Source organism: Acanthochromis polyacanthus, chromosome 21, assembly GCF_021347895.1.
Source record: "Acanthochromis polyacanthus isolate Apoly-LR-REF ecotype Palm Island chromosome 21, KAUST_Apoly_ChrSc, whole genome shotgun sequence".
Classification (NCBI taxonomy): domain Eukaryota; kingdom Metazoa; phylum Chordata; class Actinopteri; family Pomacentridae; genus Acanthochromis; species Acanthochromis polyacanthus.
In genome coordinates this window covers 25,098,669-25,114,921 of record NC_067133.1, presented here as the reverse complement: position 1 = coordinate 25,114,921, position 16,253 = coordinate 25,098,669, and the positions used below count along the sequence as shown (strand labels likewise).

The following is a 16,253-nucleotide window of genomic DNA, read 5'->3' as shown; positions in this document are numbered from 1 at the left end:
GGAGCTGAAAAGAAGTTTTAAAATGTAAACCAACAGTCTTTTTTGTTTCCCTCCTTGGTCATGGGAAATGTAAATTAATTGAAATTTTCTTATTTTTTAATAATCAGTAATGCCCTTTCAAAGTTATTACTATCACTGATGGATCCCTAACATTGTTAAGACATTACAAATAAAAATAATGAGTTCTATTAAATATTCTGAATATAGAAAGGACATAAAGCACTGAAATAAGAGTTTTCATAATGCACATAAAAGTATTGGTTATAGCTCGCATTACAGATGAATATCCAAGCAATAATTTAATTAATTATACAGTAGAATCATGCGATGCTGTCGGATAGTTTTATTTATAGAAACATGTCACATTTTTAAGGTAATCAAATGATTTTTTGTGTAAAATCTTATTTTTTAAGTTACCACACATGCATGGATAAATGTAATATAACAGAGTAAGTAACTGAATAATATCTTATAAAATAGTTTAAAAATATAAAGTGACAGAAATACACAGGCAATAAAATGCAAAATTGTACTTTGGTAAATAGTTAAATAACTAAGAATTTAAACGTTTTAGAAGTTTTTGTGGGCCCCACGTTGAACATTCAACAACGTGTTTAATTTCTGTTTTATAACTTTCACTGTGCTCTTATTTTGAAACTGCCGGACCGGACATTATGTCTGTCAGCGGCTCTCGGCTTAGATTTTCTTTCGCAGCTTCACTTCACTCTCATTCACAGCAGACTGTCCCAGCCAGCCAGCACTGTAAACGGTAAGAGTTGATAAAAGACTCGCGAAACTCTTTGAATAACCGGTTTTAGCCTGTAAACAAACCGCTGCGGCCAAATTAAAAAGAGTTTCAACACTTGATACCGAAATAATGACTAACTTAGAGCACGAACGTGACTTTATGAAGGAATCGTTTTGTTTAACTGAGCATTTTTGCCTTTTTTGATCAAATTTTAACATTTTATCGCACTATTAATCCCTCAAAGTAGTTGGAAAGTTAACCGCCTTCAGTGAGGGGTGCAGCGGCTCGGTAGTTGTGAAGTTCCGGGTGTTGAGCCTGGTCTTGGCTGCTCGTGTAGACCGTTAGCTAGCTAAAATGTCATCTACTGAGCTAAATAACACTTAAAATAAACAGATGCTATGAATAGTGAAGCAAAAGTTAAATCAAAGTAATCGTTTCATCAACTTTTGAACGTGTCCAACCGTCATGTGCCGTTTGAGGAACAGTTTTTGCCACTTCCTGGAACTCAGCTGTCTTTCAGTTTGAATTGGCTCACACAGAAAACCAGCCTCCATTTTGGCTTTTTGACGAATCTCACAGTCAAGTGGAGCCAGATCTCATTTAATCGACATCAAATTAGGTTCTAGTCTCTCTGTACTTACGTGTGATAGGTAAGCAGTGTGCTTGACTGAATTGCTGACTTCTCTCAGAGATGACCCTGCCCGTGAATACTCCCTTTCCTTCCTCTCTCTGTGTGTATGAGAAATTAATAGCCTGGAGGAATCTGTGTTTTTCTCTTGTAGAAATTGAGAGAACTTATGTAATTGTACGTTTCTGTCATGAACTTCTCTTTTGCTTCACCTTGAAACATGCAACCTTGCAGGGGCGGCCGGATGTCTTGTTTTGCAGCTTCTTTTTCCTCTCTGACTTGAAGAGCTAGAATTAAACACTATAGCCTCAATATGTAACATTTAATGTGTTTTTTTCCCGTAAAGCATGTGTTCAGCAGCTCACATTAGGCAGTAAAGGGTCGAAACCAACTGCCCGAGTTGTAAAAGGCTGTCCAAATTAGCTTAATCTTGTAGTTTAGTGCACTTTTTAAACTGTTAAGTAAAATACTCAGTCTACGGGCTACAGTTTCACAGCGCAGTGATTAATGTGGTTTTGTCGATTTCATATTATCACCGTCCATTTTTCTCTGTGCTCAACACTTTTCAGTGGTCATTCTAAGCCAACCATAACGAATCGTGTCACAGTGGCCTCTTCTCTTTTAACAGAGTTTCTCAAGGGAATAGGTGCAGGGATGCTCGCCAGCCTCTCCACACAGACCACTGTGTGCTAGTATCAGTATGTCCTCATCGCATTGTGTGGTCCTCCTCAGCCAGAGCGAGGCCTTCCTTCAACAGCCGCCTTGGGAAGCTGCTTCACTCGGCAGTGATGACCTTTAGTGTTCAGGAATGTCAATCAACACCATTCATTCAAATTTTATTTATTTATTTTTTTTGCTCCAATGTTTTTCTCATTAATTACTTTTAGTTGGTTCTCATGTTCACACAGTCTATTGTATAACGTCAAATTGTTCCTATTCCTAAAAAAAAAACCCTCATGCAGCCGTAATCCCACATTGTGTAGAGCACGTTGACTCCATCGAGAGTGTTGCCCAGGGAGGCAGACTGAATCTGGGCATGTTGCTGAAACTCCTGTCGAGCAGGGGAATAAGCCCTGACCTTTCAGCTGGCACCTTGGCTCCCCCATTCACAGCTTCCTGCTGCTGTACGCAGGGATTTTTCACTGGCTATTTTTAAAGCTTCCTATTTGTTCTGGTTCTTCCTGGGATAGTCATGTTTTGTTTCTTTATCCCTTGCAGCCTCCCCTCGGTGTTGCTCGTTTTATTTATGGCCATATTAATCTTCATTGTGGATATATTATTTTCTGTGAAACCCTGCAGAGTTTCTCTTGGTTGTTAAACAGCTCTTTTGGCCGCTACATTTCATTTAAGCAATAACCACAAACTCAAAATGCATTTACGAGCTGCTCCGTCCTTAATTTTCATCTCACTGCATTCCTTTTTTTTTTTTTTCTTTTTCACATCCTTGTACATTTGAATTAAGGCTGGGTTCCTCTGCATTGCATCAGCTCTGCCAAGAACCTTTGGTGCAACACTTCCTCAAAGTGTTTGTATGTTTAGCACTACATCCTCAGCTTGATGGACCAGCTGGATTTTATCTACCAATATAACATCCAGCCAATTCATTTGCAGCTACATTTTTTTTACAGCGTCTTTAAAAATTATTAGTTGAGGTTATCATTATAGATAAACGTTAAGTTGATGAGTTGTGCTTCAACTTTGCAGTGGTGTGGTTTAACGCATTAAAGGATATGATTCATCAAGGCCTCGTTTCAAAAAGGAAGTGTGCAGTAATGTCTTGACAGACAAAAAAGGGCATGTAGCAGCCAGACATGCAAGACATCCTCTCTTCACTTACTGTGCTGCTATTTAATTACAATTCCATCAAGTATAAAGGCAAAGTCATTGTCCATAGGCCAGTATAAATATATGTTCATATTGTTTTTGGTGCGGCTCAAACTTTGATTGTATATAATTTTTTAAAGTTGAACAATCTTTCACATTTTTTTACTCCATTTTCCACTCAGATAAGTGAGGAAAAACTTAAATATACGCAAAGATTATAGTCGAAGAAAAATGTAAAATGACTTGATGCAAATACTGTCTGATTTACATCAAATACTCATCAGCTATGTGCATGAAAAGTTTTTCAGTGTGTTTCAAAGGTGCTGAATACAGGATGTGGGCATTACGACAGCTCAGGTTGCAGAATCATTTATTCAGAACAACTTAAGGTGGGCAAAGGAGTGAACATGTATATGTGAAGAACATGAGCAGTGCACCTGCACCAGATAAGCTCTTACTAAAGCAGTGGGACAGGGAACAGAAGTGTAGAGAGATCGCGTGGGTAAAAAGGACAAATCCAAAGGTCTCAGGATCACTGAGTGTTGCATGAAAGAGACTCCTAACAGAGACCAGAGAAGATCAAAGCAGCTGTAGATCTGTGAGCAACACCTTCAATAGAGAGTTGAAGCCGAGAGCTAAATGTCACTTCACAAAGGTTTCACACTTACTTTTAGTGAAGCTTGCTTTATGTCCTGCTCTCGTCACTGAGGGAAATGTGCACTTTTTTCAATGTAACAGTAATTAGGGGTGTAAAGTATCAGCTGTAAGACTTCTTGATTTATCAGTAAAGCAGCTGTGGTTGAAGTACAGAACTCTTGTTCTGGTATGTCTGGTTGCCTGCCTTATCACTAGAGTAACTTTTTAGTTAAAATGCTTTTGTGATGCCAGTGTTCGGAAGAACAGAAAATGCATTCTTTGTATTGAAGAGGCTGAGCAGGGATACGTTCAGGGTTTTCAGTTTGCAAATATTTGTTTCTTCTGTTTTATGCGTTGATGTGTTTTTTCTTTGTTCTCGTCTTGTGTTGCCCAGTCCCTCCAGGATTTCGCGGGCGTTTTTCGTGATTGTTGCGGCCGAAAATGCCTGAATTCGCGGCAGCTTTTCTAAAAAATTGCGATAAAAGTTGCGATGTTTTAAGCTTATTTGTTGTGATAAAATTGCGGGAGACAGTGACAATTGCTAAAAAGCTGCATTTTTTTCCAGCTTGTAGAACATGTTTCAATTCTGTAATTGACAATATTTATCCCAAAATTAATTATTTAACGTTCCAACCCATTTCCACAAAAACTGGCACACCATGGTGGGACATTAGCAGCAGCCAGATACTGGTTTAATATGACGTGACCTAATTATGCATGGGGCGACAGAAATTGATGGAACTCAGAAACACCCCCACGATTTAATCAGTTGTTCCTTGTGCCGTTTCCGATGCGTCCACTGTGATAGATTTGTTGTAGGATCACGATGATGTGATCGTCAGCAGGCTGCTGAGGTAGCATTCACTTGTTGCCATGGTTACCGTGCTGCTATCAGATGTCGTGCCGCTACATCAATGGGAAATCGTTAACAAATCCGTTGATCTAAACTTTAAGCCATACCACTGCCAAAGTCTAATCATTTGGTCCTTGTGTCATTTCTGACTGACCCTGAAATTTTCATTCAAATCCCTCGGTCGGTTTTTGAGTGATGTTGGTAACAGAGGAAGGATTCACACACGCTGATCGTCACATAACTCCGCCGTGTTCTTTGGTAGAATAATTCATCTAATTTACCTCATTCTTTCAGTGCTCTAACTGATCTGGATGCAACAGTTTCCATCATAGTGATTTGTCTGGTCTGTTGTCTGCTCATTTCAGCCGTTCTAATATGTTTCGTGTTTAAAAAAAAAGTGTGTATCAATCGATGATTTTTTTTTCTTTTTTATATTCCGCTCCGCTTTGGTGAAGAACATCAGGGAATTAATTGTTTATCACGATCTTCAGCAGTAATTTTTTTTTTTGGTAAATGAGAAACATTAGTATCGCACATGTCTGCATCTTTAAACCGTAAACAAGGAAGTGAATTCGGTGACGTACGCGCATTACGTTTGCGCTGGGAGCTGCTATGACTGGTGGAACACATGGGAGGTGGGCCAAAATTGCGGGAAAGTTGCGGTGATTGGTCAAATTTGCAAGGCTGCGCAAAATTCTCAGAGATTGGTTGATTTTGCGTGAATTCGCGCGATCGCAACATCGCGAATTCCTGGAGGGACTGGTTGCCACAGAACTGAAGAGCCTGAACACATAGCATCTATTACATTACAAATGAGGCAGAGCTTATAAGATTATTTAAAATCTTTTATCTCCTTTATATTGACTTTAACTCTGGTTAGGTAATACTGGTCTTTAACTTCTAATTTTGACTCGTACAATTTCATAGTTTAACGTGAAATGATGACTTTTGAGTTTATTGTTGGTGATGTCAATATTTAAACCAGGAAAATATTACTACAAATTTTGATGTGATGTCCAAACATGTAAATGTATTTTGTTTTATTTTTGCTCTTTGTTTGTTTTACCATGTTTTATTAATTTTAGATTTTTAATTTTACTGAAAATTGGATTAGAATGTTGTCAGTTAAGTATAATTCAACTTAAAAGATAAGGACAAACATTTCTCACAACTATATTGATATATATCACAATATTCTGATAGCCAAAACTAACCAAAGTTATCACGTTTCCTGTATCACTATGTCAGCGTTGTAGTGATACACAGTACCTCTCAGTTCTACACTGACTTTGCAGCCCTGACTGTACAGTCCACTCAAAGCCTGTATCATCTCTCAGGGATTCCCTGCTCCCTGATCAGTTATCTTCAGTAACATCTCGATGGCACTAATGACTCTTTTCAAGAGAATCCTCTCAGCACTGACACCTCCAAGCACTTTTCCTCTCCTGTCCCTGAATGCCTCGTTAACCATAATCCCACCTTTCGATAATCGTATTGCTTAGACTTGTTGCTTAGGAACAGGCCTAATCTCAAGCCTCTGCTGCTGCCGAGCCTTGTGTTTCTGTAAATTTGTGCTGCTTAGTCCAGCCAAGCAAACTGATTATCCTCCTGTAAAAGAGAGCTGCATGGCGGACTGTGCAGGTGAAGGTTAGCAGACTGAGGTGAACAAATTCAACAGCACATCCAGTGTTTGTTTGCCCGATCTTATGACCTCAGTGTTGATTCCCAGCAGACTTAACAATGGCAAGGCTTTTTCCTGTCAGATTAGTATGTAGCCACTTAGCCACAACTGGCATTGTTCTAGCCGGAAAAAAAATGTGTATCATTATGAGGGTGGTGATGTCAGTATTGTTAAAAGTAATCTATTTTGTGGAGCCAGTTGACCTTTAATTTGATGAATCAACAATTTCATCCTTGATTAAGATGGCATCTCTGAGTGATGTGGTTGTCTGCAGACATTGCACAACACACTTGGAAGCAGTTGTTAGTGCTGATGTTTGTAAATATGGTGTTGACAGTGGAAGACAAACTGCACTGGCTTATACACACTAAGATTGTGTTCATACAGCATGAAGCAGCATAGTTTTCTGCATTAGTTTTGGTAATCATATTTCTAATCAGCCAATGTATTCATACTCCTAGAGACAAGTTTTAGAAACTGTTCCTACCTTTTTTTTCAACAAAATCTTTAAAGAAGTGAATGTTCTCAAATATTAAATGCTGTCTAAACACAAGTTGCCATACAATAAAGTTTCTTAGCAGTACAATTAAATGTTCCTAAATAATTAAAGTTAACAGTTGAAGAACAAATCGTAGCATGTTGGAGAAGGGTTGTCTGAGGTTTTAAACTCACCCCCAATTTGCCTTTACAGAGTAATTACAAGTTACATTAAACCTGGTAGCGCTGCAGCTATCGACTCTTCTCACCATCAGTTAATCTACAATTCGTTTCCTCGCCCGATCGTTGAATCAAAAATAAATACTTTAAAAGGACTTTGTTGAAAATAGACTTCCTGTTGTAGAAACTCAATGCAATTAAAGTAAATGCATGTGATCAATGACGCACATGTTCGAAAACCTGTGACCGATGGAACAAAATTGACTTCCCCTGCCATTTCTCATTAGCCCAACTGCATGAAATGACTTGTCAGCACCAGAACATTCTTGATTTTGGAGCAATGGATTGTCTTCCCGCATGCCTGCATCATGACTCCACATGTAAAAGAATTGCCAGAGGAACTGATATATCTGGTTGTGAGATAAAAGAAAGAAAAAAGGATACAGGAAGATCATTGTAGTAGCAGTAATCGGGAAGTAAAATGAGCCATAGTACGTCTAATCAGGGTCTCAGTGGGAGTCCTTCCAATGCACCACTTGCACGGTCTCGCTCTGAAAAACGGTTGTGCAAGCACCTTAGACTTTGCACATATATTATCAATAGAAATCAGTTTCTGTGACAGCTCAGAGTGTTAAGGACATTGCATGGCATCAAACCCTGTGAGCAGCATCTAAGAAACAGCCCTTGTTCTCTCTTCGACACAATACTGCAAAATTAAACTTTGTTGAAGAACATGAAGAGGCCTTCTGAATATTTAAAGCACATTGATCAGATGAAACCAAGACGTATTTTTCCCACAGTAACCTGACTGAGACTACCGCAGTGAATGCATCGTCCGACACTGAAGAACAGAGGTGGGAGTTTGGTGATATGGGGCTGCAAGAGTGCAAAAACAATTTGTAGATAGCATTAAGAGTACCAAAATACTGACTAAAGAGTCACCACATCTTTGACAGATAGGAGACACTCCAGCATGATAATGATTCAAAGCAGTTACACAAGAGTTTATTAAGAACTGTTAAAGCTGTGCCCCAGCCAAGTATGTCACCTGACTTGAATCTAGTAGAACACCTTTGGAGTTTTGTTTTTAAAGACGAAGGTCCAGCAACACAACACTTTCAGCAAAGAGCAGCTAAAAAAAAAAACAGTCTCTGAACAATGATGGTAAATCTCTCCAGAAATTTGAGCAACACTGGAGAAATGAGTCTGTCAGGAAAAATAAAGTATTGATGTGAGTTTGAGTAACGAAAGGTTTGCATTGCATCGACTTCCTACTGTGTAACACTAAACGGTTAGATTTCAATTTTGCAGAAGAGCAAATACCCTGCTGTTGAGCTTCCAAGCACTGCAGTTTTGTGAGGTGATACACTTGTGATTAATATTGCACAGTGATGGACTCACTTCTATTGCACACTGTACAAACATGCAGAAATTTGTATTATGGGGCTATAAAAGGGGAAGCTTTGACTTTAAAAGTGCTTCTCAGAACAATTTTCAGATGAGCAACATGTTGGTTTTGTTTGACTCAGTGCTTACTCCTGTGTGACAATTTCGGCACAGTGCAGCTCACCACAGGACAGTCACAGAGAGTACATGAGTCGAGCAAAGGAAGCGAGAAAAAAAAAAACCTGTTTCTTGATACTTGAAGAGCGATATGACGGCATCACTGTGCTATCTGGTCCTGTTTTCCTTTCTCTCATTCGCTCCAATCACTAAACACTCCAACACAGCTGACCAGCCAAAACACACTATTGGCAGAGGAGGAATTTGTGCTTTTATTGGGAACACAGAGGCCCCATTTGGGGGAAAAAAACTGTGCTGTGTTCTCAGTTCCTGCTTGGCTAATACCCAGCTGTATATGGAGGCACAATAGAGCAGAGTTAGACACACAGGCTGAGCAACAAACCGGTTTTTGTGTCGTCTGTTTACACCAGTGTGATTTATAAGGTTGTTCAAATTGATTGTGTCGGGGTGTATTTTTTTGTGTTGAGCAGGTGAAGCCGGCCTCAGGAGGCATCATTGGTTCTATTTGTCATCGGGTGTCTTTGTTGTGTGTTTGAATTTGACTGATTTGTTGACTTGCCTCTTCTGATTCATGGCGACATTTTACTTGCAACAGGAAAAAAACTGACTGAATTGTTATGTGTGAATGATTAACAGTACTTTATATGACAAGTGTAAGAGCTGAAAAGAGAAGCAATTAACATTCCAATCTTCCTTTTTCACTTAGGATGGTTCCTTATGTAGACGTGCTCACATTTTTTTTAACGCTGTAGCATTGATCTCGTTTGTTTTCAAGAGTACACTTTCAATTTTGATTATGATATGGTCTTTTCTGTATTGTGACGCTGGAGAGTCACGCTTGGTGAATTCTCTGTAATGCAGCAGGAAGTGAAGTTCTTTCAGCATGCAAATGTCGAAAACATTCAGGATGAGAAGTTTGAGGGCGTAGCTGTTTGTTCACTGAGAGGAATGTTTTGTCACAGGCAAAAAAAGAAGGTCAGATTAATAAATAAACTGAGTGTGACTGACCCCAAGGGTGTTGCTTATTAAGTGACATTCCTCTGTGGTATCACTCCTAGTTTAGTAAAAAGATTTAGAGTATTTTGATTTTGCCTGGTTGATCAAAACTACCAACACTGTCTCATCAAGGATATACTTTGTATTTGAGAACATCTCTGAGACCAATCAAGTGATTTTTGTGTCGTCAATTTTATGAGCACTGCAGGTGGAGCAAGACAAACAGGCAAGTGTTACAGGCATACTGTCATCCAGCTGCTTGTTGCAGGTGTTGATTAGTTTTGCCTTGCACATGTGCGCCAGATGTTTTAAATGGCTAACTTTGTTTTTCTGCCGTATTATATATTTGTTTTTATCTCCAAGCACCTGTATATTGTCAGTAAATGACAGTGATCTCCTCACTTTACTGTGATGTGGCCTGCTCAGAATCAGCGCCCTCACATCTAATCAGGAGTGGCTGTAGTGTGGCAGTGCAGCTGGGTGTAAGTGGCCATGCTAGCTCTGCTGTTTTTCTTGTTCGTCTGCTGAAGCCTGACAGCAGCTTTCGGTGGAGGAGGGGAGACGAGAGAAGCCTGGAGCTCAGATAATGATCAGCTGTTTAGACCACCGGCTTCTGTTGTGTTTCACTGCTGTGGCTTTAGGGAGACTGGCTCCTCATAGGGTAGATTGTGAGGACTAGAGTGCCCTGGCTTTTGTCTGATAGTGTGTGCACTTGTAAAACCACACCACATAACAGTCTCTTGACGTATTTCAATAAGAGCTGTTTGGTGTGAAGTATATGTTGGCTGTCGAAGAACCTATACACAGCACGGTCTCTGTGCCACGATGCTTTGTGTATTGTAGGGCTGTAGGTTTGTTGCAGATCACACATAAACTGTTGGAAGTGGCTGTGATTTATTTCTTTGTACATGAACTGCTGGTTTAGACTACCAGCATCCGCATGTCAGAGTTCAATCTGTAATAATCTTCCAGCAACCAGATGTCTAATATCCGAGGACTGTTTTGCTTCACATGAAGATTTAATTAAAGCAAGAGTAAAAACGGAAGAGATCTGCCACCAATCCTTATGATTCCATGTTCCTGTCATCTAAGCCTTCCTCTCTGCTGTCACTTTCTTGCTGTGATTAGCACATCATGGCAGAGCAGGAGCCCACACCAGAGGAGCTGGCAGCGATTGCAGCAGCCAATGAAGAGGGTGACTCCGCAGTCAGCTACAAACCTCCCGCCCAGAAGAGCTTACAGGAGATCCAGGAGCTGGACAAAGACGATGAAAGTCTGCGCAAGTACAAGGAGGCACTGCTGGGCAATGCTGCTGCTGTTAATGCAGGTTGGTGATGGTTGTTCTTAATCCTTCCCAACTTCTAGAACAAGTCTAACCCTCATTCTAGCCGTTACCTAAAACGCATGAATAAGCAGACATTTATGCATTTTGATTTCATTAATCAGTGCAGTGATATTGTTGTAGGTTAGGTGTGAAATATGTGTGTGTCTTTGTGTATCCTTCACATTTTCTACAAGCCTTTCAAAGTTGTTGCTCTGTGTGTTTGTTCTGTCAATAGAGCAGGATATCGAACCTCATTTATTTGTTGTGAAAACAGTTCAGCTACTCTGAGTATTGAAAACTATGTAGTCACAAAGTTGTCATCAAATGAGCAAACCATAATTATCTTGTTTTTCATTAAACTTATTTTGTATTTGAGCAGTATGACATTTAGTGAGGTAGAAAAAAAGACTGTTTTGTTCTTTACAAAGTAATGTGTTCAACAATTAGTCAGCAAATAATAATTAGTAGTAAAGGAGACCGATATTCTGACCCAATACACATTTGCAGTATTATCTATCTTTCTTTAATCATTAAACAATTACACCTTAAAAAAAATCTGAAAATTGCTGCATGTCTAATCCAGTTGTCAGTCAGACTGATAATGAGTCAATCCCTAGTTAAAAAAACTACAGATTTTATGTCCCATACAGTACATTAGTAATAATAGATATATTTTATGACAGTATTTTTTGCATGTACAGGTCCTTGCCATTTCAAAATCCTTAAATAACTGAACATAACGCAATAAGAAGAAGTTGAACCAGAGCTTGCTTCCTTTTTTCAGTCATAAAATAAACACATGATAGAACGATCTTTTATAAACTTGTTGACTCCGATATTTTGCAAGATAAACTTTTGTGATGAGACTCAAATACTGAACCAATTTAATTTGCTGAAAAATGGAAAGTGTGGGACAGTCCAAATCCTGATATGTAATTAAATCAGGTCAGGCTTCTATCTGCAGTTTTTCTCCTAATATCCATGTCAGTTCACAAATGTCTGAGATCTGTAGGCAGTGTTTAACACTCACCTTCAACAGTTTTCAATAGTTTTTTTTCAGTCAACAAAATACAAAGTAAAACAGAAAACATACTGAAGTGTTTTATTGCCGAGTGTAAAACATTACACAAGGTGCTGTATAATGTAATCCCATATAGTGAATCTCTTGCGTGTAAAAAGGTGATACATACTCATTAAAACAAAAAAGCACAATTGATGAGAGAGTTTTTTTTTTTGTTTTTTTTGCAGAATTATAATCTGTTCACATTTCTCTCTGGTGCTTTGCTTAAATTCCATAAATGATCATCTGGTCATCATTTTTGATTTGTTGCCTTTTTTCTCCTTGTCTTAGATCCCAGCATCCCCAACGTCCAGGTGACACGAATGACTCTGTTATGTGAGACGGCACCACATCCTCTGGTCCTTGACCTGCAGGGTAAGTAGAGCAGATATTGTAGTTTGCTCTGTGTGAGGCGGGAGGCTGGGCAAAACCCACCAGAAGATGTTGGAGAGAAAATAAGTCATGTACAGTTGTCATCTGAAAGATTTTACACTTCTGTGCAAAGAGAGGAACGCCTCTTTCAGTCAGCTGTCATGCAAAGCACAATGAAAGAATTGTCTCATAGTAAAAATAGTTGTAAACAGTAATCACTGCCATCCTTGTGTGCAGATACGGTCCAAATGACCTGCTGGGTCATTAGTCTAATTACTAATGACAAGACTCCTGTGTTAGTGGGTTAATAAGCCATTTCCTGGTGACACTCCTGCCTCCCTCCCCCCAGTGGTCACACTGAGCTACAGCAGAACCTAAGAGCTGTACTCGCTACTAGTGAGCCTCCTGGTGGTCACTATTTTTACTGCAAGGTTGTGAAACTCAAAATTCATGAAAGCACTATTTGCTAATTATCCTTCAGTGTACTTCTCTAAAACACCTCAAAAGGCCCAGGAAGTGTTCAAGCTGATGTTTGTTGCATCTCTTGGCACTCACTTAACTTTTCCTTTTTCTGCTGTATTGCTTTGCCACAACAGGAGATCTGGAGAACTTCAAGAAGAATCCATTTGTGCTGAAGGAGGGAGTTGAATACAGAATAAAGATCAACTTCAAGGTAAGAGAGAACAGTCTTTGTCAATTTCAGCAGTTGTTGCCAGTACTCTTGGATATTTTATGCAGTTGCAATAAACTAATCACCGAAATGGGAAAGTGTTCAGTGGAATAAAATGAATGTTGCATTTTGCAGGTCAACAAAGAGATTGTGTCGGGCCTGAAATACTGTCAGCAATCATTCAGGAAAGGAGTTAAACGTAAGACTTTACCAGTGACTTGATTTATCCTCCATTTGCAGTTCCTCAGGTGGTTTTTGACATAGACATCCCATATACGAGTATCTTTAATGTGTTATCACTAATTGTTAATCTGTGAAGAGAGGCCAGGACCTACTGGGACCTTAAGCAACAGGCCAGCACTTTTTCTACTCTTTCTTTTTTTTGCTGTTTCCTTGTTTACATATTTGTGCTAAGCTAACCAGCTGATCCTCACTGTGACTCCATAGTTAATGTACATATGCAGCAGTGGTAACAAATGATGATAAATATTCAAATATCCCAAACTATTAAATGATAAAGCTGCAGGCCACACTGTACGTTTAGATTTGTGGAGAGCTTTGTTTGCTGTACTTGTTGTTGCCTATTGGCAGTGCATGCTTTGAAGATAAATAGAAGAAGAAAATGATATTGCAAGTACATGGGCCAGACATGGCCATCAAACAGGCTGGTGAGGTCTGGCACCGTGTAGCTCCTAAAGCACCTCCTCTTTTTGCATTCTTCATATGGGATGGAAATAAAATAACATTGGTTCAGCACATCGATCAAAGGTCTGTAGGTGTAAAGCAAGAAGCCCTATTCCTGTATTTATTAGAATAAATTCTAAGTTTAAGTTGACTGATTTTTATCTACATTTGATAAATTTGCTCTTAGCTGCAGAAAATATAGCGTGCACTTTCCATAATGTGGAGGTAGTAATGTGCGTATTATCCTCAAGAAGTCTCCGACAACTCTTTTTCTTTCCCCTCTTTCTGACATCCAGTTGACAAGTCGGAATACATGGTTGGTAGCTACGGCCCCAGACCAAACGAGGAATACGAGTTCCTCACCACCATGGAGGAATCGCCCAAAGGGATGCTGGCCCGTGGCACCTACAACATCAAGTCCAAGTTCACCGATGACGACAAACACGACCACCTCTCCTGGGAGTGGAGCCTCACTATCAAGAAAGACTGGAAAGACTGATTCACCGCTCGCTCGCTTGCTCGCTCATTCCATTAACGTCTTCCTCTGCTTTGTCCCATTTCTCTTTTTCTCGCTGTCATTCCGTGATTTCTGTCTGGATCATGTGTTGTTTTCGGCTTTTGCTCTCTCCGTCCATCAGCCCCCTGCTCTTGCAGTTTCATTTTCTCTTTCCAAATTCCAATCATGGCATCATTTTTCCCTTAATTGGTTTGCTCTCACACTTCTGATAAGTATTAAATCCTGAAAAAAAAAAAATATGGAGAAAGCAAACAATGTGCGCAATCCAGATTTTCTGGTGCTGGTTTGTTTAAAAAAGAAAAAATGAGAAAAAAATGGTATCTGTGAACTTCTCTTGAAAAAGCGATGTGATTTCCTATCCCCAACGCCGCTCTCTTTTCTTCCTCCCTTTTCATTCCTCTTGATTTTTCGGATTGTTTTGTACTATTACCATAATCTGCCTTGGTAGACATTGTGCAGGAAGCAGTAATGCTGCATGCACACGCTCGCTGTACGGTCATTGAGCAATCTTTGCTGGACACAACTCTTGGACGCAGCCCTCCTAAAGCCTTTGAGCAGATTATTTGTACTTGGGTTGTGTTAAATTATTTGGAATTCAGGCCACCTCTTCTTTTCAAATAGTTTAGCGCCCTGCAGACTCTGCTGAGAGAACGGGGGAAACAATTACCTCTAAGCCTTTGCGACCCCTTGATTTAGTTGTGGCTGTTCCTGTCCTGATCAGGGTATTTTGATAGTTTTATTTAGCAGCCATGTGGCCTTAATAACAACCATTAGAAAGAAATAACAACCTCGTTGAGCCATTTGCCTTCACAATAAATTCTATATTTGCCAGACCATCATGTGAGCCTGTTTAACAAAACTTGTAATACCTGGACAAGAAATCAGGACTAAGGACTTATTCCTTATGTCTTTATTTCAGCTTTGATGATTTGTAAAAGCCATGATATCAGCTCCACTTGGAAACCCCTTCTTCATTTTGTTGTCTTAAAATCTATTAAATTACCTTTCAACATCATTCACAACAACTTGAAATATGAGAATCCAGGTTGTACTTATGGCTTTCCACCACCAAATGTGTCCTCTCTTGTCCCTGAGGACATATTTTTCAGTGTGTCTGAGGTGTTCCCTCAGTTCACTGACCTGAACACAGGAACTGTTAAAGCGCTCACCTTGTATTACTTTAAGTGAAAGATTACCACTGCTGACTGTGCCTCCAGACTCTTACAACCACATGCTGCTTCTGCTGACTCTCCAGCGCTCTGTGCTCAACATCGCTGAGGTGAAACTTTGTAATTGACTTCTGAACCAGTACAGAGACGGTCCTCAACCAGACACCGATGGTTAACACATCCTGCCATAGTAAAGTGTTTTATCTCTTCTCTTTTATTTTATACACTCCATAAGTATGTGAATGACGTCCGTCTGTTTGGCTTCATTCAGCTCTCGTGTCATGGACTGATGTTTTTCTCTGTGGCTTGGTGAGACTCGATGTGTGCTACCTGTATCAGTTTACTGAGCTCCTGTGTTCACATTAAAGTGTTCAGATTGGGAGAATGTGTGCATTTTGTTTTATTCAGACTTTCAATAACCAAACAGAAGGTTGTCTTTGTTTAATCTGCTGCATCCCTGAGCACTTAAAGAGCCCATAATATGCTCTCTGGGTTATTTAGCGGGTTGTGTAGCTGCTTTTTTGTGCACAGAAGAGTTCTGATTTAACAAAGCCCAAAGTCAGTGACAAAGTGAGTTATTCTCTCTTTACATGCCTTAAATGCCTTATTTGAAGTACAGGCTTGTCTTCTGTTATGTCACCACATTTGCATGAAACCTGACTGGTGGCTAGTTTGGCACGCTATCAAACAAGGAAAAAGGAGTTGCCTCTGTGTCCAGCATTATTTTCTCACCGAAGTATGGAAAAGTAAAAGAGCCGTGAATTCCCTCAAATTAAAAATAAAACTTTTTGCACTGTCAAAATCTAAACCTTATCTCTTTGTATGCTGCTCTGGTGACACACAGTATTACAAATTTTGTAGTGTCAAACATGCCTAAAACACTCAATAACTGACCTTTACACAGTACTGT

The 16,253-nt window shown here is 39.6% G+C and overlaps 1 protein-coding gene across 1 annotated transcript; it reads left to right on the top strand.

The window, feature by feature from the left end:
• The first annotated feature begins 666 nt into the window (after window positions 1-666).
• On the top strand, window positions 667-15,728 carry arhgdia (Rho GDP dissociation inhibitor (GDI) alpha). Its single transcript, XM_022202353.2, has 6 exons — window positions 667-769; window positions 10,676-10,874; window positions 12,223-12,306; window positions 12,900-12,976; window positions 13,109-13,172; window positions 13,954-15,728. The coding sequence occupies exons 2-6, from the start codon at window positions 10,682-10,684 to the stop codon at window positions 14,154-14,156; spliced, it is 621 nt and encodes a 206-aa protein (XP_022058045.1). The 5' UTR covers window positions 667-769; window positions 10,676-10,681; the 3' UTR covers window positions 14,157-15,728.
• The last annotated feature ends 525 nt before the right edge of the window (window positions 15,729-16,253 follow it).